General features: G+C 48.9%; 4 protein-coding genes across 5 annotated transcripts; 2 read left to right on the forward strand and 2 right to left on the reverse strand.

The window, feature by feature from the left end:
- The first annotated feature begins 406 nt into the window (after positions 1 to 406).
- LOC117858142 (beta-galactosidase 2) lies at positions 407 to 6,510 on the forward strand. The gene is made up of 19 exons (XM_034741153.2): positions 407 to 1,052; positions 1,213 to 1,308; positions 1,426 to 1,538; positions 1,860 to 1,926; positions 2,048 to 2,140; positions 2,225 to 2,368; positions 2,549 to 2,637; positions 2,743 to 2,848; positions 2,930 to 3,017; positions 3,553 to 3,671; positions 3,764 to 3,928; positions 4,105 to 4,274; positions 4,346 to 4,455; positions 4,539 to 4,648; positions 4,745 to 4,855; positions 4,940 to 5,041; positions 5,133 to 5,338; positions 5,420 to 5,738; positions 5,829 to 6,510. The coding sequence occupies exons 1-19, from the start codon at positions 894 to 896 to the stop codon at positions 5,937 to 5,939; spliced, it is 2,478 nt and encodes an 825-aa protein (XP_034597044.1). The 5' UTR covers positions 407 to 893; the 3' UTR covers positions 5,940 to 6,510.
- Positions 6,511 to 8,304: 1,794 nt separating this feature from the next.
- LOC117855377 (1-aminocyclopropane-1-carboxylate oxidase 1) lies at positions 8,305 to 9,916 on the forward strand. Its single transcript, XM_034737719.2, has 2 exons — positions 8,305 to 8,553; positions 8,676 to 9,916. Exons 1-2 carry the CDS (start codon positions 8,434 to 8,436, stop codon positions 9,492 to 9,494), a joined length of 939 nt encoding a protein of 312 aa, XP_034593610.1. The 5' UTR covers positions 8,305 to 8,433; the 3' UTR covers positions 9,495 to 9,916.
- Positions 9,917 to 15,241: 5,325 nt separating this feature from the next.
- On the reverse strand, positions 15,242 to 18,482 carry LOC117856437 (uncharacterized). The gene is made up of 5 exons (XM_072293982.1): positions 18,227 to 18,482; positions 17,558 to 17,769; positions 17,039 to 17,479; positions 15,831 to 16,587; positions 15,242 to 15,744 (listed from the first exon to the last, which is right to left on the reverse strand). The coding sequence occupies exons 1-5, from the start codon at positions 18,480 to 18,482 to the stop codon at positions 15,290 to 15,292; spliced, it is 2,121 nt and encodes a 706-aa protein (XP_072150083.1). The 3' UTR covers positions 15,242 to 15,289.
- Positions 18,483 to 22,071: 3,589 nt separating this feature from the next.
- LOC117859004 (uncharacterized) lies at positions 22,072 to 26,585 on the reverse strand. 2 transcript variants are annotated; one of them, XM_034742174.2, is made up of 5 exons: positions 26,430 to 26,585; positions 25,795 to 26,256; positions 25,651 to 25,709; positions 24,867 to 25,547; positions 22,072 to 23,347 (listed from the first exon to the last, which is right to left on the reverse strand). In XM_034742174.2, exons 2-5 carry the CDS (start codon positions 26,141 to 26,143, stop codon positions 22,343 to 22,345), a joined length of 2,094 nt encoding a protein of 697 aa, XP_034598065.1. In that variant the 5' UTR covers positions 26,144 to 26,256; positions 26,430 to 26,585; the 3' UTR covers positions 22,072 to 22,342. The 2 variants fall into 2 exon arrangements, with proteins under 2 accessions (XP_034598065.1, XP_072149695.1); XM_072293594.1 differs by having other exon boundaries at positions 25,795 to 26,564.
- Between the last annotated feature and the right edge of the window lie 266 nt (positions 26,586 to 26,851).

Consider the following 26,851-nt stretch of genomic DNA (forward strand, 5'->3'; position numbering starts at 1 on the left):
ATATTTCAATGCATGCATGTAAGCACGCAAAATTAAACTGAAGTCGTTATATTTTACGAAGAACATGCAATTTTTGTGTTGGAATATGAAATGATATCTTTGTTACAGGAAAAATTATCTAGTAAATTTAAATTGTGGAACTTTTTTCTGCAAGTTATACTAGACATGAATTTATGTTGGACGAGCATGATTTTTCTTCTAAAAATGAAATATCAGAATATAAACCTTTGCTTGTCTGGCGGTGACGGTAGAGGCGTAGAGCAGTCCGCCACCTCAACTGGCAACCCCCACCAAGATTTGACATCGCATATAAATTCGTGCCTCCCTGGCTCCCTCTCCCTCCGCGCCAAAGTCATCTTGACGACACCAGTCCCACGCTGTGGGCCCACCAATGCAGTCACATTCTCTTTCTTCTCAATCCTTTCTCTCTCTAATTAACAACGCTATTAGCAGTGCAATCACGCTCTCAGACCTCTCCTAGATCCTCGCGACCCCTTCTCGTGCAAACACATTTTTTATTCAGATCGATGGGCGAGCTTAATCACCCCTCCTTCAATCTCCGATCCCAAAGGCCAAATCTAGAGAGAGAAAGCAATCTCCAACTCGAGAGACAGAATCACAGAGAGAGGTGTTTGATGCAGAGCAGCCAGAAACAGAGCGGGGTGCCGGGGAGAGAGAGAGAGAGAGAGAGAGAGAGAGAGAGAGAGAGATCCCTCACTGTCCTCACTCAAGCGATGAACGAGTGAAGGCGTGAAGCGGCGCCTCACTCCCACCGTCCGGTGGCCCGACCTGCTTCCAGTGGAGGGAAAGCACCGAAAGGCGCGGTCTTTTTCTCGCTTTGTTTCCACCTTCTTTTCACTTCCCTCCCTTTCCTTTCCTCCTTCCCCCCTTCCATGGCGCCGCCGGCTTTCGCCTACGCGGCGGTCGCGGTGGCCGTGCTCGCCGCGGCGGCGTCGGCGGCCGTCACCTACGACCGCAAGGCCGTGGTGGTGAACGGCCAGCGCCGGATCCTGCTCTCCGGCTCCATCCACTACCCCAGGAGCGTCCCCGAGGTGCGCCCCACACTCCCTTGCACTTCCTCTTCCTCCTCTGGCAGTCCGGCGCCTCGCGTTCCTTCTCCCCCCAAAATGCGGGCTCGCTGCACTGCCGCCGCAGTTCGCGGAGTGTGTCTCTGACTCTCTTGCTTGCATGATTGCTTCTCCTGGCGTGCAGATGTGGCCGGATCTGATACAGAAGGCCAAGGACGGCGGCCTCGACGTGGTGCAGACGTACGTCTTCTGGAACGGCCACGAGCCCTCCCCTGGACAGGTAGTTACCCTTGCCGGAGCACAAATTGCCGGTAAAGAAAAGCAGTTGATTCCCCCCAACTTCCTCTGCTGTTCGCCTGTTTGTTCCTGATGTGGTGGTTGGTTGTCCCATGCGCAGTACTACTTCGAGGGGCGGTATGATCTGGTGCACTTCATCAAGCTGGTGAAGCAGGCCGGACTCTACGTGCACCTCCGCATTGGCCCCTACGTCTGCGCCGAGTGGAATTTTGGGTAAGGGGAACTTGCTCGGTTTTGCTCCATTTCTGTATGAAATGTTTTGGGCCACATTGATGGTCTTGCTGTGACCATTGGTGTTTTTTGAACGTAAGAGTGTATAAGTTTCAAGTGAAGAAAAAAACAAGCGGAGATTTGGTAGTTAATTTGGTTTTTGAAGTAGCTTTCATGCTCTTGTAGTTGACAGTGAGTGTTTGCCTGTAATCGTAGTCCTGTGCTTTGAATTTAGCCAGTGAGGAATAATTAATATAGATCCATTGACGTCAAGGTGATGTGAAGTATGCTAAACTATGTTCCTTTCCCTCTTTTTGGTTGCAGTGGTTTCCCTGTTTGGCTTAAGTATGTCCCAGGCATCAGGTTTAGGACTGATAATGAGCCGTTCAAGGCAAGAATCATTGACCGCTCTGCTTTTCAAGTGTTTCTCCTTTCTAAAATTACTGCAAACTCAGTAACTTTTTTTTTACCCGGGGGTGGGGGGGGGGGGGGGTGTTGTCAATCTTGAACAGTCTGAGATGCAGAAATTCACCACAAAGATTGTTGACATGATGAAGTCAGAAGGGCTCTTTGAATGGCAGGGAGGACCAATCATCCTCTCCCAGGTATGTTTGCAACTCTACATTCTTGGTCTGTATTGAGCCATGCTTTTGAATGCAACCTACCTTTGGATTCCGCTGTCCTTGCAGATTGAGAATGAGTTTGGGCCCTTGGAGTGGGATCAGGGCGAACCTGCCAAGGCCTACGCGTCATGGGCAGCTAACATGGCGGTTGCACTCAACACGGGTGTCCCATGGATCATGTGCAAAGAAGATGATGCCCCGGATCCAATTGTATGCACTGTACTTCTTTCTTTAATAATGCACCTTGGGCAGCATTTCTTTAATGTGCTGGGGTCTGACCTTGTGACCATTGTCCAAGAAAGGAAACTAATCATGTATTGTATGATTTGCTATTTGTTTTCCCTCTCTTTGTTCACTTAACAAGAACTTTCTCTGATCTAATGGTTGCAGATTAATACGTGCAATGGATTTTATTGTGACTGGTTCTCCCCGAATAAACCTCACAAGCCTACCATGTGGACTGAGGCTTGGACAGCTTGGTAATTGAGTTTGCTTTCTTTTTTCTTAACCCAAGAAGGTAGGCACTTGTTTTTTTAATAAAAAAACTCTCTTTATGTGTCTCCTGTATTTTCTCTTGGGTGTAGGTATACAGGCTTTGGTATTCCAGTTCCACATAGACCAGTAGAGGATCTAGCATATGGTGTTGCCAAATTTATTCAGAAGGGTGGCTCTTTTGTTAATTATTACATGGTAACTCCCATGATTTATGCTTCGCACCTGAGCCTTATTACTAAATTATTGATTGAATAAAGTTCTCACACCACCTTTCAGTATCATGGAGGAACAAACTTTGGGCGCACAGCTGGTGGTCCATTCATTGCAACTAGCTATGACTACGATGCTCCTATTGATGAGTATGGTGAGTTGAACACATTACACATTCTACTTTGGCAAAGGCATTTATTTTGTAGTTTGCATCAATCTCCCGTCATGTAAGGCTTACTTCTACGCATTGTTCCCTGATACAGTACATATACATAATCCCGTAGATGCTATAAGGTTGATTTAATGTTGCTCCACTCGTCTTGAATGAAACAAAGGTGCATGTATTTTCTGATAAGTTTTCTATTGGCAATGGCTACAGCATGGTATACTTGATATCCTATCCACAGTCCCTCCTAGGCTACTAGCCTATGAGCTGAAGTGGTTTAAAATTTTCAAATTGACGCATATAATGTAACCTGTATTCTCCTTAATCATTAAAAGATTTGATTGGGGTAAGACATTGTGTTGGCAATCAAAAGCACATGCAACATACATTTTTGAAAATACTTTGATGGGATATGATGGGTGCATTTGATGCTAAATGAGAAGTGGTTATGTTTCAACCGTTTATGATTTAACAATCCTTCTGTTGACCAAATTGATCTGAGTTCCCCCCTTCACTTCCTCAGGCTTGTTGAGAGAACCAAAATGGGGTCACTTAAAGGAGTTGCATAAAGCTATCAAGCTATGCGAACCAGCCTTGGTTGCAGGAGACCCTATTGTTACTTCACTTGGCAATGCTCAGCAGGTCATTAACTATTATAACATTATGCTCACTCTTCTGCACTTGGACCATATGTATTTTATTCAGGACTGACTTCTTGATCATTTCCTATCTAGGCATCTGTTTTTAGATCAAGCACAGGCGCTTGTGTGGCCTTCCTTGAGAACAAGGATAAAGTATCTTATGCTAGGGTAGCATTCAATGGAATGCATTATGGTCTACCTCCCTGGTCCATAAGTATTCTCCCAGATTGCAAAACAACTGTATACAACACTGCCAGGGTGAGATTGAGTCTTTGTTGTTCATTCTGCAACTTTCTCTTGTTCTTGCTCGAAATGAGTTGCTTGCTTAAATTAGATGTGTACCATATTCAATTAGTTCATGCAGCATTTTCCTTTGTGCTAGGCACCTTTTTATTATTTTGGAGAAGAATTTTTGTACTGATATGTTTATACAGGTTGGGAGTCAAATTTCACAAATGAAAATGGAATGGGCTGGAGCATTGACATGGCAATCATACAATGAGGATATAAACTCCTTGGGTGAGGAATCGTTTACGACAATAGGGTTACTGGAACAGATAAACGTGACAAGGGATAAAACAGACTACTTATGGTATACAACATAGTGAGTACTCTAACTCAGAAAATATATTACTAGTTTTTGCAATTCGATGATGCTGAAGGTTTCACTTTCAGTGTTGAAATAGCTCAGGATGAGCAGTTCCTGAGTAATGGGAAGAATCCAACGCTAACTGTTATGTCAGCTGGTCATGCTTTGCATATTTTCATTAATGGACAACTAACAGGTAAAACAAATGATTCTCTCTCTCTCTCTCTCTCTCTCTCTCTCTCCAATTGATTTTCAATATGCTCTCCAATTCATTGGCAGGAACTGTCTATGGAAATGTAGAAGACCCAAGATTGACATATAGGGGAAGCGTGAAACTTTGGCCAGGCAGTAACACCGTTTCATGCTTAAGTATAGCAGTTGGCCTCCCGGTAAGTGGATGTTTGTCTTAACAACTGATAGTACTCTACTACTGATTGGGAGATGTACGAGTGTCTTGAGATTCATTCTGTTAACCTTCACTGCAGAATGTGGGAGAACATTTTGAGACTTGGAATGCAGGAATTCTAGGTCCCGTGACACTGGATGGCCTGAATGAGGGAAGAAGAGATCTCACATGGCAGAAATGGACCTATCAGGTTATTTCTGTTATTGTTATGAACCTTAATCTTATGTGTGATGTGTTTAAGACATGAACCTAAACAGCACTGTACTTGTTGCAGGTTGGTCTGAAAGGTGAGACTTTGAGTCTTCATTCACTTAGTGGAAGCTCATCAGTAGAGTGGGGAGAACCTGTGCAGAAACAGCCTCTAACATGGTACAAGGTGTGGAAGAAATTCATAAATTTCATTGCTTTCCATGTGGAACAAAATGTTGTTTTTCAAAAAGATCATTCATTTATTGTCTTTTGTGCAGGCTTTCTTCAACGCACCAGATGGCGACGAGCCATTGGCTTTGGATATGAGTAGCATGGGTAAAGGGCAAATCTGGATAAATGGACAAGGTATTGGGCGGTATTGGCCTGGCTACAAAGCCTCTGGAACCTGTGGAAACTGTGATTACCGTGGAGAGTATGATGAGAAAAAGTGTCAAACCAACTGTGGTGACTCTTCGCAGAGATGGTAGGCACTTCATAGGTTACTGCAGCAATATCCGTGAAAAGTTTACAATGAAGCTCTTACATTCACATCATTCTTGTTCAGGTACCACGTTCCTCGTTCATGGCTTAATCCTACAGGGAACCTTTTGGTTATATTTGAGGAGTGGGGTGGTGATCCTACTGGAATCTCAATGGTGAAAAGAACCACAGGGAGTATCTGTGCTGATGTCTCTGAATGGCAGCCATCAATGAAGAGCTGGCATACAAAAGACTATGAGAAAGCCAAGGTCCACCTTCAGTGTGATCATGGACGGAAGATAACTGAGATAAAATTCGCCAGCTTTGGCACACCACAGGGCTCCTGTGGGAGCTACTCTGAAGGAACTTGCCATGCACACAAGTCGTACGACATATTTTGGAAGGTAAAGGATCCGCAAACACTTGTAGAACAGTAAAAAATCCTGAACTTGTATTGGTGTTTACGCTACAATTAAAATTGGTGTTTCTTGCAGAACTGCATTGGTCAAGAACGCTGTGGGGTAAGCGTGGTTCCAGATGTATTTGGTGGGGATCCATGCCCTGGGACTATGAAAAGGGCTGTTGTTGAGGCTATATGCGGTTGAGCCATATAATCCATATAAGCCATCGGTTTCTACAATAACGCCGCCTTATCAACCTTCTGGCAGGACGTGAAAGTCACAAGCAACCGTGACGCGCAGACTGTCAGGAGTTACAGGAATTAGTTGTATGTTAGATTTAAGCATCGATATCTGTATGTAATTTATGTAATTTAGCCGACACAAGAATTTGCATGGAAGAAATGGTTAGGACTCTAGGTGTGAGAAATTAAGGGCTGTGGCACTCTAGACACAACAGATAGGTTTGGCTGGTGGAGGGCGCGGATGAGACTCTGCTTATTACCTGAGTCCATGTGCGTGGTGGCTCTTGGGTTGGAGGACGCCAAGAAGCAAACCGTTGGTTTTGCATTTCCTGACTTCTCATTTTAGCTCGTTGGAGGGTGCAATGTACTGTTCAGGGCCCATCATTCAGGTACTGTCCTTGCTAGTAATGAAGCAGCCAAGAATATCTGGTTCGGATTATAAATGAGAACTGTGTCCTATTCTGTCTAAAACTTACCTGATTCCGTGCTTTGTTGGGCATGGTTTACATGAATACCATCTTGCTGAATGCTTATATGTTTTATCAGAAACGACCCATGACCATGCACGATGCCGCAGTACATGGTTTGCTTCTGATGAGTTGGGCCCGGGCGTCCGGCACTGAAAAGAATACCTGTTTGAAAAGTTTGGAATTCAAAACTTGAGTTTCTTTATTTCCTTTTGCTGACGTTTAATAGAAAGGCTGGAGTTTGATTTTTTTTAAAAAATAAACTGAGAATGACATGAATCTGCTTTTGCTGAATGCTTTGCATCAGAGACGACCCACGAGATTGGGGGTGTTTGGCAACACCATCCTAAACTTTAGTACTTGTCACATCGGATGTTTGGATACTAATTAGGAATATTAAATATAGTCTAATTACAAAATCAATTGCACAGATGGAGTCTAATTTGTGAGACGAATCTATTAAACTTAATTAGTCCATGATTTGACAATGTGGTGCTACAGTAACCATTTGCTAATGATAAATTAATTAGGCTTAATAGATTCATCTCGTGAATTAGTATAGGGGTTCTGCAATTTGTTTTATAATTAGCTCATGTTTAATCCTTCTAATTAGCATCCGAACATCCAATGTGACACTCCTAAAGTTTAGTAGCTCGTATCCAAACACCCCTTGTGGCACTGAATCTAGTGCGATGCTGACATGGTCAAAAGGTCTCCGCCCCGCATGGTCCTGAATGTACTGGCGGCATGTTGACGGTCGCAGATTGACTGATCAGGGTTCAGAACGCATAAACGCGACGCACGATGGAGATTGGAGAGCTAGCAGTACCACCAGTAGCTGGTGGTGTGTTTCCGGCATGTGCTGCTGCTGTGCTCGCGCTCGCAGTTTCCAGGGGAACCCGGGGGCCGGGGCTCGGCCGAAACCGCCGCCGGTGGCCGTGCTGCCTGGTATGATCCTTCAAGTCTTCACTGCAGCTGCAGGCGGGGCGGCAGGCAACAGCCGAGCTGGCCAAAAATAAAGCCGATCACTTTCGGTAGATGTCGTCTGGTGATCGTCTCTACTCTCTAGACTAGGAGGAGTAACTTTCTGCGAAGGCGAAGACGAACCGTTGAACACGTTGGATGATGTGTGCCTGCTGCAATCTGGTTTGGTGTGGTGAATTCAGTGTGCGGTGGAAAAACCGCGCGAGCACACGGCGTCTGACTGACGACCGAAGCAAACGGCATTGCCGGCGGCCTGTCGGAAGATCCGGCAGGATCAGGCCCCCGGATGCGGCGGCGCGCCGGCCGAAACAGCGTCGAGTACGGCGTACGAGACCACGGCGCGAAGCAAATGCTTGACGCCGCGCTTGCATCGGATCCACGCATCGGAATATCGGTTCGTCAGGGTCAGTCCAATGCACTTAGGCCCCGCCGCGTCCTTCACTTAGATCACATCAGATTCGATTCTTCAGAGCTCAGTATTGATTAATAGTACTCCACTTACTAGAACAGCCGATCGATCAGCTCGATCGGTGTCGTACGCTACGCTGCATACGGCCGCCCGGCGCGCGGTGTGTCCGGGGAAGACTGAACCTGCTGCCATTCCAAACCAAGCAACTGAAACCGCGGGAAGCCACCGGCTTCCTCGCTCGTGCCAACCCCCTGCCCCTGTCGCGGACGGGACGGGACGGGACGTCTCACCTGGCTGCTCTCTGGCATATGGCCACATGTCATGTGGGATCGATCGATGTAGCCTAGAGCTGCCTAGTCATCTGCCTGCAAGTTGTTGGCACCGTCCAGTTGGTAATCTGGAAGACTAGATCACTACACCAACTGGATTTGTTTATGGGGGCACACATACATGCCAACGCAACTATACATGTTCGTGCGATGTCGGAAGCGCTATAAATAGCAGCAGCCTAGGCACCTCCCCCTCATGCAGCAAACACAAGTTTAGACACTGCAAGGAGATACAAGTACACTAGTGTTGTGTTCCAAAACGAGGCGATGACGGGACCGATGGAGATTCCGGTGATCGACCTCGGCGGCCTCAGCGGCGGCGAAGAGCAGAGGTCGTGGACCATGGCGCGGCTCCACGAGGCCTGCAAGGACTGGGGCTTCTTCTGGGTAATTTAGCAATGCATCCTGCATTCCTCTGCTGTACAGTGATTTGTTCCTACTACTTTCTAGTGCAACGCATCTCGTAGTATAGCTTGGCAAAAAATTTGACGCGTGCTCGTGCGCGGCAGGTGGAGAACCACGGCGTGGATGCGGCGCTCATGGACGAGGTGAAGCGCTTCGTCTACGGCCACTACGAGGAGCACCTCGAGGCCAAGTTCTACGCCTCCAACGTCGCCAGGAACCTGCCGGCCGAAGACGGTGGCGGCGAGCCCTCCGACGAGGTGGACTGGGAGTCCACCTACTTCATCCAGCACCGCCCCAGGAACAACGCCGCCGACTTCCCGGAGATCGCGCCGGCGGCCAGGGAGGCGCTGGACGCGTACATCGCCCAGATGGCGTCCCTCGCGGAGCGCCTCGCCGAGTGCGTGAGCCTCAACCTGGGCCTCCCCGGAGGCCACGTCGCCGGCGCCTTCGCGCCGCCGTTCGTCGGCACCAAGTTCGCCATGTACCCGCCCTGCCCGCGCCCGGAGCGAGTGTGGGGCCTGCGCGCGCACACCGACGCCGGGGGCATCATCCTGCTCCTCCAGGACGACGCCGTCGGCGGGCTCGAGTTCCTCAGGGGCGGCGCCGAGTGGGTCCCCGTCGGCCCCACCAGGAGCGGCCGCCTCTTCGTCAACATCGGGGACCAGATCGAGGTCATCAGCGGCGGCGCGTACCGGAGCGTCGTGCACCGCGTCGCGGCGGGGAACGAGGGACGGCGCCTGTCCGTGGCCACGTTCTACAACCCCGGCCCCGACGCCGTGGTGGCGCCGGCGGCGAGGGGGGACGCGGCGGCGCTCTCCTACCCTGGGCCGTACAGGTTCGGGGACTACCTCGAGTACTACCAGGGCACCAAGTTCGGCGACAAGGACGCCAGGTTCCAGGCTGTCAAGAAGCTGCTCGGCTAAGCCAGCAACGATGCTTTCGTTCATGGATATATTGTTCTGCGTCTCGATTCCGTGCTTTGCTTGTTGATCCATGGCCTGCATTTGGGTTAGTTGCGTGTTTGTTTTAGCAAATCTTTTACGTGATGGTTAGTGATTACCTGTAAGCATTCTGCGGTTGACTAACGGCCGTCAAGAGCTTGTTTGCAGTTAGCACATCATCCATTGTCTTCCGAATTCCGATACAAGTGGATTACGGTGGAAAATTGGGATAGAGATCCTCAGCAGTACATCTCTCTTGTCACTGACACGTGAATCTGAACCTACGTGTCAGTGACACATAGGGGCGGACCTACGTTGGTGTGAGTGAGGGTACAGGTCCTCACTCAATTTTATCATGCTAGGGTAGTTTGCAAATTTTCACCATATAAGCTTTCAAATTTTAATTGTTCTTAAGGTGTGCTGTAACACCAAGTGTTTTTGGAACTTTAAAAGGTCATCAAGATGATAATAATAAAGTTTGGAGTAAATTAAGGTATTATGAGTTAAGTTCAAATTTAGATGGAATTTGACAAAAATTCAAATAAATGGTCGAATTTGGAAAAAATTGAATCAAACATGGAATCATAAGTTGAAAGTCTGAAAACAGAGTTAAATGCTCAACTTGGAGCTCAATTTCTGAGAAATTCTAAATGACAATCTTGGAACTCGAGGGACCCTACATGATCTTGGATGTTTAATCAACATCTTAGATAAGTTGTTGAACACAGAAAGTTAAGAATTTAAATTTTAATTGGAGGTCAAAGTTTGAAAATTAAGCTGTTCCTAGGCAACACTGATGAAACTGAATGGCATGTGCCATTGAGCACTGACGGATAGTGCATTGGCCGATTTTCGAGGCTTCAATTCGAGCATTTGAGTGATCCATTGCTCAAAGTGCAAATCTATTGGATGAAGCCCCATGAATCCTTACAAGTTTGGTTAAAGGAGATTGCAGAGCTTGGATTGAAAGTGGAGCACAAATTTGGAATGAAATCGGGCGGAAATGGAGAAAAGGGGAGAAGAGCAGAGTCGTGGTGCTGCCACGCAGCTGCTTGCCGCCGATGGCCGGAGGCGGTTTCGCCCGTGCCACGTGCCGGTGCTGCGTGCGAGCAAAGCAGGTGAGCTGGCTTGAGGTAGCCGACGCGGAGGCGGTAAAAATTTGAATATATACTGCGTTCACCGGCTGTGTTCATCTCTTTTACCGTCGCCGCCCCTTTTTCACCGCTTCCTCGGTCACCGGCGAATTCCCTCATCGTCCGGCCACCGCTAGCTTTTTCCTACCATAAAAACTTTCTCCTGACAGTCCCTGACCTATTTCGCCAGTCCTCGTCTAGCCCCTTCCACCACAACACCCTCCCACCACCGTCTTCCTCAGGTCCGACTGCCGACTCTGCTTTTGGTAAGCCGCCGCCGTGGAGCCTTGTGTTGCCGTTGTTCTTGTGGCCATCTTAGGGTCCGGTTGAGTCATGTAGGTGCAGGAGATGGTGTAGCAGCCGCTTGTTGGCCTGGAGCACGGTCGAGTTGATCGGAGCTCCTACGCCGCCGCGCACGCGCCTCCGCCATGGCCGTCGTTGTGGAGCGCCTTGCTCCGGCCATGGGGAGTTTGGGTTTGGGGGCGCGCCATGCGTCTTGGGTCCAGGCGTAGCTATGGAGCTCGCTTGTTGACCTGGAGTCGCGCGCGGTGAGCCGCGCACTGCCGCATAACCTAGCACCACCCACTCCGCCGCTGGTCTTCGCCATTCGCCGCCGCCGCTAGCCAAACCACCCCAACAGCACCCCCAGTAGGTGCACGTGGTCGAGGTGAGCCTAGTTGGGTAGCCACCGTTGCCGGAGACCTCACCGGCGGCGAGTTCTCGCGGTTACCCGTGCCGGTACCCACTATCAAGGCTGGGGTATCGTGTGTTGACCGAGGCCACGGGAGTGTGAGAGGGGGGTACGGCAGGGCTGAGTGAGAAGATTTTTTTCCGGGTGTTTTCCGGGAGAAATTGGATTAGGGGTTTTAGAAATTAGATTTAAATTATGTTTTCATATTTAATTTATTTCAATTTGTAGAAATGTCCAAAATTAGTGAAACCAATTTTATTAGGTGTGTTTTGTTTTTCCCTTATGCATTAAAATTCTTAAACCCTAGGAAAAGATAATAAAAATTAGGTATTTATTTAGTGCCTTTATTTAAGGTACTTAAATAAATACTTAACCTTTATAAAATGTATAAAATTTGAATAATGTTTTATTATTCACAAATGCTTATTAATCCATAGGGATTAGGTTTTAAGATTAGAAATTATTTATAATGCTTTTCTAAATAAAAGAAAAGGCTTAAGTTAGGTTAGTTAAGAAAATAATTGGAGGGCTAATCTTTTTAGGTAGTTTAGTGTTGGCTTGCAACTTTATCATGAAGATAAGTTGTATAGTCTCTTTTTATCAAAAAGTTTTGCATTACTAACTATGACTTGCATCATACCGTAGAATCTGAAGCACCTGAGGTGGAATTTGTGGAATTGTCTGAAGAAACTCATGATTTCGAGGAGATTATTGAGCTAGCTCCTGTTATTGAAGGGTCTTCTGAAGAAGCTAACTTTTTTGGGACCCAAGGCAAGCCCTGGAGCATCTACATCTATTATTTTTAGAGATTATATTCACATGTCCAAACTATTGGTTATTTTCTCTATTTATGCATTAAGTCTAGGAGTTGATTGAAACCTTACTTTTATGCACAATCCAACCTTGTTTGTTGGATATTTTTGCCACCTGTTCAAAATAACTAGTAATGTCCTATGCTTAGCATTTCTTAGAATCTCTCCTTATAGTAACTTTTGTTGCTCATTAACTTAAGGTAATCATGTTCATACACGATTGGATCAAGGAAATGGCCTAATTTTTGAAAGTCATGGACAGGAGCTAGAGACGATAGTTTTGTCTACTGAGATTAATGAATTAAGGCCCTTTCACTGTCTTAACCTTTGATCAAGTGATATTACCAAGTTGCTTACTGCTATTGGGAACTAGCAAGCCCAGTAGATTAGTTGGCTTTTTTATTGGAAATGTCCTTACTCGTGCTTGGCGTGCGGGAGAAAGGCAGGGGCATAGCCTGAAACTCACATGGAGATCGGGCCAGACCTGGGGTCCCATATGGGGGTGCATCCCTGGGTTCGAGTAATTATGTTTCCGATCTTTGGGTACGGCTAATCAAAAGGTCGTTATGCGCAACCCGATTAGTTGTGCATGGCTGGTGATTAGGTATCTCCTGCAGAATGTAAATCGGTCTGAATCGCCGCAATTCTCGGTTATGAATGCAATTGATTGTCGCTTAAGCATCCTATAGTAAACAAGTTCAATATGATGTTTTCCTTGAATTAATATTGTCGTATGATGTTCTAAACAACTCGTCTGTGCAAATGATTTATAAACCTAGATTGGTTAGGTAAACATAAATGGTTAATAAAATCACAAAACTAATGTTTCACTAATAGTAAGCTTTTTCGCAAAATGTTGACTCAGCTAGTCCACTAAAAAGCTATCATACTTCTTAAAATTTTATTTTATTTTATCTATACTGGTTAGACGGGTCAGTCTTACTGAGTACCTTAATACTCAGGGGATTCTCTTTTCTTGTTTTCAGACGTGACGCAGCAATCTGCCGAAAAGGAAGGCCCGAAAAACTAGAGTATTCTACAAGTCTCATATGCCCTAGTATTGGACTTAGTTGTTTAATTACTTTACTTCCCAAGCTTGTTTTAGTTTGAAATTCTTAGAATGGTTTAACTTGCACTAAGTTTGTTTGAACCTACGATTTGTAATAATTCGTACCTTCAGTATTTATGTAAAAAAATAGTGTTTGTTGATGCTTTCCCTTCATGGAAGTGATTCTGATGTATGGCTAAGATTCAAGTTGTATGTGGATGATTCGGGTTATCCCGGGGACACTTGACGAACTACCGGATTTAAACTGTTTCAAATGCGTTATGAATAATTTCTATTTCGATAGTGATTAGACACACTTAAGCTAGTTTAAATCGGTTCCACCACATATGCCCTCACTCAAAATTGGTCCTAGGTCTGCCCCTGGTGACACAGCTGCAGGTGCAACTACTGGAGGAGTTCTGTCGAACCAATTACTTGAGGATTGGAATGGATCACGCACTATCCAAGCAAGGCTGAAGGCTCTCTCCAAAGGTCGGCTGGCCAAGCAAACAAAGAAAGGAACCCAGAACAGGAAAATAAACAAGCTCCGCTTGGATGTCGATATTGTGAGGCTTGGCATTGAGTTGGTCTCAATACCAAATCAGAGAGGTTTTGAAAATGGATCAAAATACCAAAGCTATTGTTTGGATGTAGATGAAATCACATATGGAATTCAAGGAGACGACAAATACCAATTCGTGTTTGAATGTGCATCACGTGAAATTTAGCATTGACTCATCTTCTCTCCCGTGCGCAGCCCCTTGTCGCTGCTCCTCCCATCGTCGGCGCCCAACAACCAGCTCAAGGTCCATGCGCCCAACCACCAACTCCTCTTCAGTCCGTGTCCAGATCCATGAAGGGAGGAAGAAAGGGGAGCGGCGGAGGTCGCTAGCGGTGGGGCGGCACGGCTCGTCGCGGAGGGAGGCAGGAGAGGCGCGGCGCAAGTCGCCGGTGGCAAGTCGCGGAGGGAGGCAGGAGAGGTGCGACCCCCACCGCCAACCGGTGCTTCAACGAGCGGCACAAGCCCCCGCCGCCGGCCGCCGCTCCCCAGCAAGGTGTGGAAGGAAGAAGTGGACGTGGCCCGCGGCCCGCGAGGAAGAGACGAAGGGGATGCCGGCTCCGAGGAAGAAGATGAGGGCCGATGGCCGCGTGGAATAGGAGGAGGCGCAACTACGAGGAAGAAGATAAGGGGGCGCTCAATGCGAGGAAGAAGAGGATGGGGCTGGCAGCGGTGAGGAAGCTCCAGCAGTGGGGAATCTCCGATGATGGAGGTCGAGGGTGGAGTTCCAGCGACGGTGCTTGTGTGTTGCGGAGTTTGGGCAACGGAGGAAAAGAACAACCGATTCTTTCCAATACCAAGGGTGAGGCTTGGTTTTGATGGAGGTTTGTTTTAGTTGTGGTTGGATTCCACGGTACTGGATCTCAATATCAATTCTCAATTCTATCAGCATCCAAATAACAGAATTCGTGTGTTACAATTTCAATTCTCAATTCTGAGCTTCAATTCAGATATCCAAACGGGGCGGAAGACGATGCTCGTGCATGAATTCATGACCACTAAAACAAGAAGTGTGCCTCAACTTAAAATACGCTAGAATAAGGTACTATTTGGATCCACCCATATAATAGTTTAGGTGGTGTTTGGATCCAAAGTTGATGGGCTAAAGTTTAGTCCCTAAATTTTAGCCTCTAAAGTTTAGTCCTTATGAGGTGTTTGGATCCAAGAGCTAAAAGGTAGTCTTCCTTGAGGTAATGACTGATTTGCCCTCATTTATTGATTCAAACAACATGCATGTCTCAAATTCATTCCATGCACATGCACATGCACGCTGCTGCACATGCACGCTTGAGTATTTTGCTTGCTCCGGCCAAGCACATGCACTCTTGAAAAACAACTTGCTCCGGCCATGCACATGCACACCCAAAGATACACATGCACCTGTATCTCATCATTATTCCGGCCATGCATAGGCGCCGGCCAGGAGGAACACACTGCTGTTCCTTCTGGACATTCAATAGTTTAATTTGTTCAATTACATCATCGTTCAACCATACAACTCCTTAGTCCTAGGCAATACAAGAAAACTAAAACTCTACGATCTATTATACAAACTTGAGGCTATTTGATCACGGAATGCATTCATATTTGTATCTTCGTCCCTTGATTGAGTATTTTGCTGTGGGGGTTGAGAGGTTGATGCTTCATGAGGAACATAGTTCTCATCACGGTCACAACGATCAAAGTCCTCATCCTCCATATGACTCTCTCTAATAAAGTTATGAAGTGCCATACATGCAACAATTATCTGACTTTGCTTTGGCATTGGATAACTTGGCACTTTCAACAAAATCTGCCACTTCATCTTAAGAACTCCAAATGACCTCTCGACACAATTCCTAAGAGATGAATGAGCGAAATTAAAGATCTCTTTCATACCTTTGGGCATCGGCCCCTGTCTAAACTCTGGAAGATGGTACTTCGTTCCCTTGTAAGGTGCAAGATAACCAGGCCGATTGGGGTATCCAGAGTCCACTAGGTAAAACTTCCCTGCAAATACGAATATTATTGTTACAAACAAAAGCTACAACCAAAGTGGTTTATGTACTGAATGTGCAAACATAGGCCTAACATACCAAGAGGGGGATGTGGGAACTTGTCTTTGTACTTGTCTGTTGCATCATTGAAAACTCTCATGTCATGTACTGAACCAGGCCAGCCCGCAAGAACAAATGTGAACCTCAAGTCAAAGTCACAAACCGCAAGCACATTCTCTGTAGTGAAGCCCTTTCGACAAAGATGTTGCACCACCTTGTTACTTGGCACGAAAACTGGTATATGAGTGCCATCTATTGCTCCTATACAATTATTGAAGTGTGGAAAGAATCTAGGATTCTGTAACCTACGGTGCATTGTTCTAAATTCAGGGTCGACTAGCTTGATTATGTCAGCTGCTAGCTTTATGATACACTTCAAAACTTTGTCAAAATTACGGTGAACTGCTTCTAATGATCTCTCTAATCTGTTCTCGGCTTGTCTGACTGACTGAGGGGCACCAACCATCCAAAGAAACATTCCTAAGGCCTCTACTGAAGAGCTCTTTGATGTGGACTTTAGGCCATAAGATTGCACTAATAGATCATGCAGACGATCAAACAATTCTCTACTCATTCTAAACATGTTATAGCATTGCACACTATCTGTTAGATTTCTCATCACCCAATCATGGCCACTTTCAACCGGCTTTCTCTTCTTAGCTTTATTGAAGTAGGTGTCATTATACATACCAAACAACAGTAGATCCTCCGTGAATTGCCTTTCATATTCACTGTCCTCCTCAGTAATAAGCCTCAAGACCTCATCATCACTTGAGTCATTGTCCACATCCATATCCTGAGACATAATACAAAAATTCAATCAGTGACATAATACAAAAATTCAATCAGTGACATAATAAAAAAATTCAATCAGTGACATAACACAAAAATTCAATCAGTGACATAACACAAAAATTCAATACAGATTGAAATCAATCACAAACAGTTCAAGCATAATAATTTCAGCACAAACAGGTCAAACAAACTCATTTCAGAACAAACAGTTCAAACAAATTTATTTCAAATGTAACTTCAATTAGTACAGACAGTTCAGTTCAACACAAAATTATCATCACAAAGATATAATCCTAATCTAGGTTGTGCTGCTTGCAATATCTCCTCAAGAAGGTCAGCCTTCCTTCAGTTGTGGATATGTTAATGAAGAACTCCCTCAAGGAATCATTTAAGCAGATCTGAGAAACAGCATAGTACTCAGTACTAGTTTCATCCACCCCACACTCCAAAACCAATTTCTGAGCCTTCTTAATGGTGTTGGACAACTGAGCCTGCTTCTTGTCTTGCCTATTACAGACAACTTCCTTGATGAACTGATTCCTTTCAGCTTGCTGCTTAGAAGAGAAACTAATGTAATCCTTCATCATTTTAACCATTGGGCTTTTGGTCTTCTTGTTTGGACTTGAAGTTGTTGTGCTGGTACTACTTGTTCTCTTGCGGCTGCTTGTACTCATAGGACTGTGTGCATACTCTGGAGGTAGCTCTTGCTCAGGTTCTTCATGCTCCTCAGGCTCCTCAGGCTCCTCAGGCTCTTCAGGCTCTTGATCATCTGCATTGGTGTATCCTGGCACAAAAGAACTTGAACCATCTACAACTACACCATCAAATATACGCTCAAGCAGTGGTAGATACTCTGGAGGCCCATACATTAGTTTCATCCATTCTGGGTGTTTCTGCACATGTAGTAGCTGAAGTTAGATTTCAATCAGATGGATCCTTGCAGCCTGCACATATAATAGATCAACAAGTACCTTTGTTGCAGTCTCCCACCACTCCAAGGTTGCAGTAGGCAATCCATTTTCATCACGACCTAAACCACTGTCGGAATAGATGTCTTTTATGAACTGATACATTCCCTTGAGCTGCCTAATCCTATTAGATATCTGTTTCCTATCATGCCTCAGCCCTGAACCGCAGTAATACTTTTCTATGACGAGCTTATACCCTCTTGCTGTCACAGTCCCTTTAATGTAGTTACCCATTTCAATTTGATCAACAAGTAATTGACACAACAAGTTATTATTCTGCTCTGATGACCAACTTCCTCTGTCAAATTTATTCTACCATATGCATCACAAGAACAAGCATTTCATATTACTCTAACAACAATAGTGAACCTCATGCACTTCTTTGAGATCAAGGGTTTAGGACTCATACCTGACGGCTTGGAAAAACTTCTTTGACTTCATTGTCTTCAATGTCGTCGTCGTCGTTGCCCTGCCGTCCAACACGTCGACCACGGCCACGGCCTATAGATGCACCAGCCGCCGCCGAAGAAGCTCCACGCATCCCACGGCCGGCGGCGGGAACAGGTGGCAACCGACCGCGGCGGCCGCGACTGGACAGCGACCATTCACCGCGACCTGCTACAGCTCCGCCACAGCTCCGAGCACTGCGTAAACCGAGTGTGCGAGAGCTACCTCTTCTGCCACCGCGCGGTTGAGAGTGATGAGGCCCCGTGCTCTCCGATGCCGCCAGTGCGCCGGATTGCAGGATCCCCTGATACGCCGCCATCGACGACCAGTCATTCGCCTGCGAGTTGAGATCGAGTGCCTCAATGCCAATCCAGGGACCACTGACGGATCCCGACCCCGGATACTGGCTGCCCTCACTGGCGAAGAGGTCAACGTTGCCGGAGAAGAAGTCCCTGGTGCCGTTGTCGCCGAATCCGTCCATCGGCGGCGCGCGGATGTGAAACTTGTAGCTTCTAGGCGGTTGAGGTGCTCCGGCGACTGGTGTGGCGTAGGGAAGGGGACGGGATGTAGATCTGGCGAGTGGGGCGGTGGCGGTGAACTCAGCACAGAGGGGTGGCGGCAGCGATGCGGGAGCGTGTTAGAGGAAGGGGAGGTGGAGGGAGTCGGGCGATAGGGGTGGATGCGGTGTAGATCTGGCGAGAGAGGCATCGAGAGGGGCGGCGGCGGCGATGCGGGAGAGAGGGGTGGCGGCGGCGATGTGAGAAGAAGGGGAGGCGGGGGGAATCGGGCGAGACGGGCGGAGGCAGTGGAGATCTGGCGAGCGGGACGGCACGAGGGGTGTGCGAGAGCTGGCGGCGGCCTGCGCGGAGGAGGGAGATGTGGATGAGGGTGATGGGCAGGTGCGGAGGCAGAGGAGATGGCGGCGGCGCCGTGGGGCCGAGCAGAGATGGCGGGACCGGCGAGGCGGCAGCGGCGGGCGAAGGAGGCGGGGCAGGGAGAGAGGGAGAGAGTGACGGATGAGGGCGACGGGCAGGTGCGGAGGCGGAGGAGGTGGCGGTGGCACCATGGGGCAGAGCAGAGATGGCGGGGCCGGCGAGGCGGCGGCGGCGGCGGCGGGCGAAGGAGGCGGGGCCGGGAGGAGCACGCGGGGAGGGAGGGAGAGAGTGCGGGGGAGGATAGAGTTGCGGATGTGGGTTAGGGGCAGGTGTGGATGAGGGAGGGGTGCGTGCCTAGGGTCCTGTGCGAGGGGAGGGGTATGGAGTGTCCAGGATCACTTTTAGCTTCTTTTAGGGTCTCTTTGGGGGCTAAAATTTAGCTCCAAAATTTTAGCTATTTCTCACTTTTAGCCCACCTGTTTGGATCCCAAGAGCTAATTTTTGGGCTAAAAGTGCAGAGCTAAAATTTAGCCCTTGGATCCAAACAGGCCCTTAGTGCCTCTTTTTTAACCAGGTCAGGCAGCTAAATTTTAGCTAGGCTAAATTATAGCCTACCCCTGATCCTCTTCTTCCGATGCTTCTTCTCTGTGTATCCACCCCCCAAATCTCGATCTCTCAGCGGAGCCATATCCTATCCAAATCCAACCCCAGATCAAATATGTGCTGCCCCAAATCCGTTCACGCCGCTCTCGTCTCGGCGGTCTCGCAAAGCATTGCGCCGGCATCAGACTCTAGTTCTTGTCTTCTTGCCACCACAGCGAAGCTGGGCCGCTAAATCCAACCCATGTGCATCCAAATCAAGCTACACGACCACCAAAAATCAAGTTCGCATGCTGTAAATCGAAGAAGCTTGATCTCAAATCGATCTCCAACACCACCATATTTGACAAATCACGGAGACGGGGCGCTCGAGCGCGGTTGGCGGAGAGGTCGAACAGCGGCGCGGAGCCCGGGGACACGGCGGCGAGGACCACGGAGACGGGGTCCTCGAGCGCGTTGTGGCTGAGGTCGAGGTCCCTCAGGTGCGCGAGGCCCGCGAGCGGCGGCGCCGGGAGGGACCCCGCGAGGCCACGGGCAGGGAGTCGCAGGGACGCGGCGTCCCGGCGAGCGGATTCTCTCCCCGAGGGAGCGTCGCAGCGAGCAGCGGCCCTAGCGCGGTGTCCCGACGAGTGGCGGCCTGGCGAGCGAGCGGTGGCCAGACGAACCCCAACGCTCCCGTCGGTGGAGAAGGCCAGCGAAGACAGCACGGGGAGGCGGCCGCAATTGGTGAGGATGGTGCGTGGAGGTGGCGGTGGATCCCGCTCGCTGGCGCCGCCGCCGGAGAAGGAGGCCTGGATCCCGCCGTGGAGGAGGAGGCCCGAATCCCGAGTGGACCAGCGGCGGCGTGCAGAGCAGCAGCGCGCGGGGATCGAGCCGCGAGGGGGCGTGGGAGGGGAACGAGCGGGGGATTTTACCGAGGTAGCTGTAGCTGGGTTCAATCTAATAATAAATCTTTAGCTGAAATTTAGCCGACAACTGACTATGGGCCAAAACAGGTTCTGTTTACGTGGGCCACACGGTGCGGCCCGCTGGTGCGCAGAGCCCGAGCACGCACGCCGACGTGGGCGGTTGGGCCGCTCACTTCATAGTTCGTACACAAAGGGTGCGTTTGGTTGGTTGTATCATTCGATTCATGTATGAAATGATTCAAAATAATAATGATCCTTTTGTTTGGTTGGGTGAATTGGACCAACACATCCAGGATGAGTCCATCCCACTTAATACATTATTCTACTAATTAGAGTGAACCATATAGTTCAAGCAAATTGGTTGAACCATCCCATCCAGGATCATCCATGCATGCATCATGTGGTACATGCAACCAAACACATCCAAAGACAATAGTTTCATCTGGCCTTTCCCACTTCGTCGTAAGCAAAGGCGGCAACTAGTGTTTTGATCTACAGAATTTCTATGTTTCAAAAAAACAATTTACATAATTTATAAACGTTCGTTGGTTACTCGAGTAATTTTTTATTGGTCTCTTCAGTCGATTTCTTTTTCTTCACACACAACCTGCCTATTTTTTTCTCGTTGTGTTGCGTCTCAGATATATGTTGGGTTGTTTTCGTTTCTGTTGTACTCTCGAATTTAGGCCCATTAGTTTTGTCTTTCGGCCTTCTGCCTCCACACGAGCTGCCTAGTCCGCTTGGGCTCGCCGCCGAGACCCGAACCACAATGCGCGGCCCCATCGCTCGCACGCTCGAAAGTCTCGAGGCCATCGTGACAGGAAGTTTTGTTGCGCTGGTCGGCGGCATCGGGTGGTGACGAGAGGGAGTCGCCGAGGGAGAGGTCGGAGAAGATGGCCGTTTGCAGCGCAACTGGTCGCCGGACAGCCAGAACACGCGGTCTCGTAGCTCTGCATGGCCTGATCACTGGAGCTTGTCCCCGCCACGTCGGCTGATTTCGTCCATTTTCTGGTTTGAATAGTATGGGCTTATGCTTGTGTTCAGTTTTCTCTGTTGCTAAGCATTAGGCGTGTGAGGGCTCAGTGCATGGGCCTCCCTGATCACTTTTTTATCTGTTGTTTCAGTTTTGTATGTAGTAGCGTCCAATTTCAACTCGCAAACTAAGCAACACTCACACATATCACCAGAATATAAAATCCACAAGAGACTATAATATAAAATATCTATAAGAGATCGAAGTCGAACCAATATATCTGTCTCTACCTGTAAAAACACGAAGTGCACGTTAGAAAACAGAGAGATGTTTAGCACCTCTCTTTATACGACAGCTCTCTGCGTCTTTCATATAAAATAAAGAGTAAAACCCATTGACAGTTTCCAAAATTTAGAACAGAGAGAGTACTAAGCTATTATGCTCTTCGGTACCTGATAGGCAGACATGCTACTAGATTCATGATTTTCTCATTTTGGCATCCATTTACAATTTTTCATTAAAATAATATTAATTACAAAAATCTATACTCCATAACCATAAACAATAACACCTGCTGCACCTACGAGGAAATTGGCTAGCTTCTATTTACATTGTCGCTTGAGATCACTCAATGTTTCGGGCGATTAAAGAATAGGAAGTTTGGCAAATTAAAGGAAACCGAAACAAAAGAAGTGAGAAAATGGGGGAGAAAACTACAAAATGTTGTGATCATCATTCATCCGAACATGATGCGGATCTTCTCTTACATCGTCTTTTATCGACTCATCAGTCATCAATCATCAACATGGCACTTTTTCGATCCAGGTTCACGCTTCAACATGAGTACAAATATTCACAAGAAAAACCCTGTCTTTTGCATGCTGCAGTCCCTTTTTTTTTTTTATAAGCCAGTTCCTGTTAATGCGTTGATTGCATCTGCGCATCACTTTCAATTTCAAGTCTCAATGCATGCCCCCTGTCCTCATCACGCCACCGCCGGGCTCCTCAGCTCCTCCGACCGCCTCCTCGGCTCACGCTTCTCCGGCGCACGAGACCCGTCCGGTTCGATCCCGCCGCCGGCCGGGTGGTCCGGCCTGAGCGCGTGGTACCGGCTCGCCTCCCGCCCGTACGACCTGCCGGCGTCGCTCCTCGACCGTGCCATCGTCGGCCCCGCCTCCGCCCGCGTCGTCGTCTCCCCGCGCTCGCTGTGGCCGCCGCCGCCGCGGGCGCGCGAGTCCGCCGTCGTGGCGGTCGTCACGCTGCTCAGCGGCGTGCGCGCGCACGACGACAGCGGCGTGCTCTCGTACGAGTGGTCACCGCCGTCGAACGCGTCGTGGGCCGACAGCCACTGCATGGCCTTCTCGAGGTACTCATCGCTCGGCGCCGGCGCCTTCCTGCTGCTGTCGCGGCCGGCGTGCCCGTGCCCGTGGCTTGAGTGGCCTCTCTTGCCGCCTGGGAGCAGCTTCTTGATGTTGCCCAGGAACTTGAGCTTGCGCGGCCCGGCCTTCTTCCCTGGCGCCGCCGCCGCGCTACCGGCGGCGGCAGAGGCGGCCATCGTCTTCTCCGACCTAGCATAAGGGCTCCGCTCGGGCTCGTAGTAGTTGCGCGCGGGCGACCGCTCGTCGCCATCGCCATCGACTGACTCGTGCAGCGGGGAGATGAGGGCGGGGTCGAAGCCTTCGAGGCCGGGGTGGCCGTACCGGAGCATCAGCTGCTTGGCCCTCTCGCTGGAGCGGAAGCTCATGCTCTTGCTCAGCTCCAGGGCCGACAGGTCTCCGGCGCCGGCGTTGTCATCGTGGTGGTGGTCCTGTTGCTCGGTAGTGGGGTGGCCGTCATGGTCGCGGAGCTCGTGGCGGAGGCAGGCGTTGACCCACTTGAGGTAGACGAGCTCCTCGACGTGCGCGCAGTGGTCGTTGTGAAGCTGCTCGATCTGCCTGGTCAGCCTCTCGTTGCTCTCCCTCAGGTACCTCGCCTCCTCAGCCATGTCCTCCTGCATGCGGAGAAAAGGACAAGATTAGCCTCAGGATGGCACGTCCAGAAGATCAAGTGCAGAAATGTTCCGATTACCACTTGGAACAAAGCTTAGGATGTTTCCAGGATAGCAGTTTGGGAAGCTTAACTAAACTAATTTAGAGCAGAGCCGTATGGCACTAATAAAGTGGCATGTTGCTTGACTACACGTGCTTCTTTCTGTTGTGGGAACGCTCCTCCTTTATTTGGTGTGTGCTTAACTGCTTATGCTGCTTAAAGCCTGAGACCTGGGATGTGATAGCTACAGAACATATTTCTTCATTTGGGAATATCAAATTTTGCATAAGAAAGTGAATGTAATTGCGAGGGAGTCATCTGCGTGCTCTGACAAATCTGCAAGCAGAACTGAAGAAAGGCAATCTCCCGCATGCTAGAACTATGGAAGAATTGTATTCCCTTCTTTTGACATGAATTTGTACTCCATTTCACCCTCCTCACAAATCTGAATTTTAGATCCTTGATCTTTATCATCATGTAATCCAATGTTTCTCCTTATTTCTTCTCACTCTAGTCTTCTTTCTCCCTGCTCCACTCACAACATCGTCGTACATTATGTATGATATGTGTTGGCCCTCGCCCTCTCTCCTACACTCACAACTCTGTTGGCTCCCGCCTCCGGATCCTTGTTGTGCTTGTCCTAACCGTTGGAGCAAGTTGCCTCCTCCTCGACCCTCAAACATAACCTCTAAAATCCCTAATTCCTCATCCTAACCCGTCGAAGAAACATGACGTCCCTGGAGGTAGAGGCGAGGGGGAGGAATCTCAAGAGAATTGGGGAAGGGGTGGGGATTGAAGATTGAATCAAAGGAAAAGTCGGGTATTGTGTAGAAGAGTAAAATAGCAATTTTCTTTGGCTTTTGAGCATTTGAAAGGTCTTGAAGGAGTAACAAACTATGGTTGAGCAAGGTGCACGAAGAAGTTTATGACCCATCACGTTCAGCATATGCTAGTCAGGGAGAAAGCAGATTAATTTGTTTAAGCAATATAATTCAACGGCGAAAATGACCAATTCGTGCTCAACGCCAATAATTCAGTAGCAGAAGGTTCTAACCATGACTTTAGCATCGGAATAAACAAACCCACCCAGGATGTGGTAGTCTAATTTGATAAGGGAACCAAGTCAAATTAAAGCTATGACAATGACATGGCGAACTTGGCACAAATTTCAGCCTCTGCTTTTTAGAGAGAGCTTTATTCCCAACATAAGGGAATGACAAAGGGCACTTCACCAGCACAGATGCAAATCGCATAAATATGGTGAATGCAAGCATCCATTTGAACCTCGTGGACCAAATTACTTCCATTAACTATATTTTACTCATTTTTCAATCGTTTTGCAAGGTACCATCTTCAACGGGTTTATCACGCTATTATAAACTAACAAAATAGCATCTAATAATTCAGAAAAAAATTTAATAATTAGATAATGTACTGTGTAAAGATTAAATTTTACTGAAGACATGAGTTAAGCCAATTACCTCAAGAACTGGATCAACAGAGGACGCAGCCTGTTGTGCATCCTGCAGCCTGAGGGCAAGCTCCAAGTTCTCCTCCTCCAGCGCGGCGTTCGCCTTCCGCAGCTCCGCAATCTCTGCAGCCAGCGCACCAGCCGTCTCCTCGCCGCCCCTCTCCAGGTCCGCCACCTTCGCCCGGAGCACAGCCGCCTCGCGCCGCGCCTCCTCCTGCTCGGCCTGCACCCGCGCCTTGATCGCGCGCAGCTTCTCCTTGGCGCGCGCCAGCTCGGCGCGGGCGGTGTCGAGCTCCTCCACCTGTGCTCTGAGCCTCCCGTTCTCATCCTGCAGCGTGGAGACCTTGAGCTGCAGGCGCCGCTCCTCCACGGCGGCGGCGGCGACGCGGCCCTCGAGCTCCCGCAGGGTGGCCACCTGCGCCCTGAGGCCTTCGAGCTCCTGCAGCCGGAGCTCCAGCCTCTGCTCCCGCTCCAGCAGCGACAGCCACAGCTCCCTGAGCCGCTCGTGCTCTTGCCGCTCGAGCTCCTGCCGCTCTTCTTGCTCCGATGGGTCTTGCTTTGTTTCGTCGTCGGCATTTGCTCCGACGATTTCGGCCGTCGTAGTATCCATCTGCACTCGCGCGACAATATCCGGCTCGTCGTCTCCGGCGCCGATGGACGCGCCGTGAATCACGTTTTCCAAAGATTCATCCTTTCCACACGGAAATGGGAGGATCAGTTATGAGTCGACTCCAAAAAGCCTGTGCGGAGCTGGCATGATCAAGAAACGGAAAGTCGTTGGGTCGAGAACTCACGTTTGACGACAGAATCCTGAGCCCATCGTCGGGCGCTGGCAGAGCACGAAGCCTAGCAGCTGCAACAAAAATCCACAAAAAAAAAATCAGAATCACCATCGAATAGAGACGCGAACGAAGCAAAGGGAGCACTTGAATCGCCACCTGAATCCGGCGCCGGTAGGCGCCGTCGCTGCCGCGGCAGCGGCGGTGCGCGGCGAGGCCTCTGGTCAGACGCGTACATCGCCGCGAGACAAAAAGAAACCGCCGCGGCAAGCGCGGCGGCGGACACGGCGGAGTTCCCGGAGCCGCCGCCGCCGCCGCCACCTTCCTCCCCCGCGATCGCCACGGACAGTCTCCCCTGGCCACCGCCGTCCTTGCTCCATCCGAGAAGGCGGCTGAGCAGCGCGGAGAGCGAGACGCCGAGCAGGGTGCGATCGAAGCCCGGCCTTCCCGGATCGAACTGGAGGAGGAACCTCAGCCCGGCTTGTCCTCCGTCGCCCCCCTCCACCATGGCGTCAGTCCACGACGCGCTGGGCGAGCTCTGGCCCTGCTCCCCGATTCCCCATGGCCAGGAGGGGGCGCCGAAACAGAGCCCTTGCGGAGGTTGAGGAGGCGGCGCCGGCCCTATGGGTACATATGTCAACTCGTTCACCGATTTTGGTCAAAGAAAGAGAAACAAAAAAAATGGAGAGGAATTGGTGCGAGGGAAATGAAAGGAATTTGATTAAGATTTGATTCCTTGGTGCATGGATGGAAGATGGGCGTGGAGAAGAAAGCATCAGGGAGAAGAGCCCCACACGAAAAGCAGAGGTCAGTGTCTCTTGATCCCTTCTCGTTTTCTTTTTCCTCCTCAAATCAGTATCTCTCTGCAATTGAGTATTCGGGTTGAACTTGGCCTTGGGTGTAATGCAATTTTGCTGGGTCGCACACATACTGACTGCCTTTATGTATAGTGCTGCTAGGACGCGGAGATTGGTAGGCACAGGTGGTAGGTGGCTGCATGACGTGGAATTATCACGATGTTTCCACGAAAAATGGCTTGCTTTTGCAAAAAGTTTTTGTGTTTTTGGAGGTAGGACAAATGAGGTGTAATAGTTTGCAGATATGAGTGTCAATCGTGCTGCTAATGTCTAACAAAGTGTGATACAATACTGTGGGCCACAAAACCGTGTACCCATCTTGTCTGACATGGCAAATTGACGATTAGTTGATCACTGTC

This window comes from Setaria viridis, chromosome 5, assembly GCF_005286985.2.
Source record: "Setaria viridis chromosome 5, Setaria_viridis_v4.0, whole genome shotgun sequence".
NCBI lineage: Eukaryota > Viridiplantae > Streptophyta > Magnoliopsida > Poales > Poaceae > Setaria > Setaria viridis.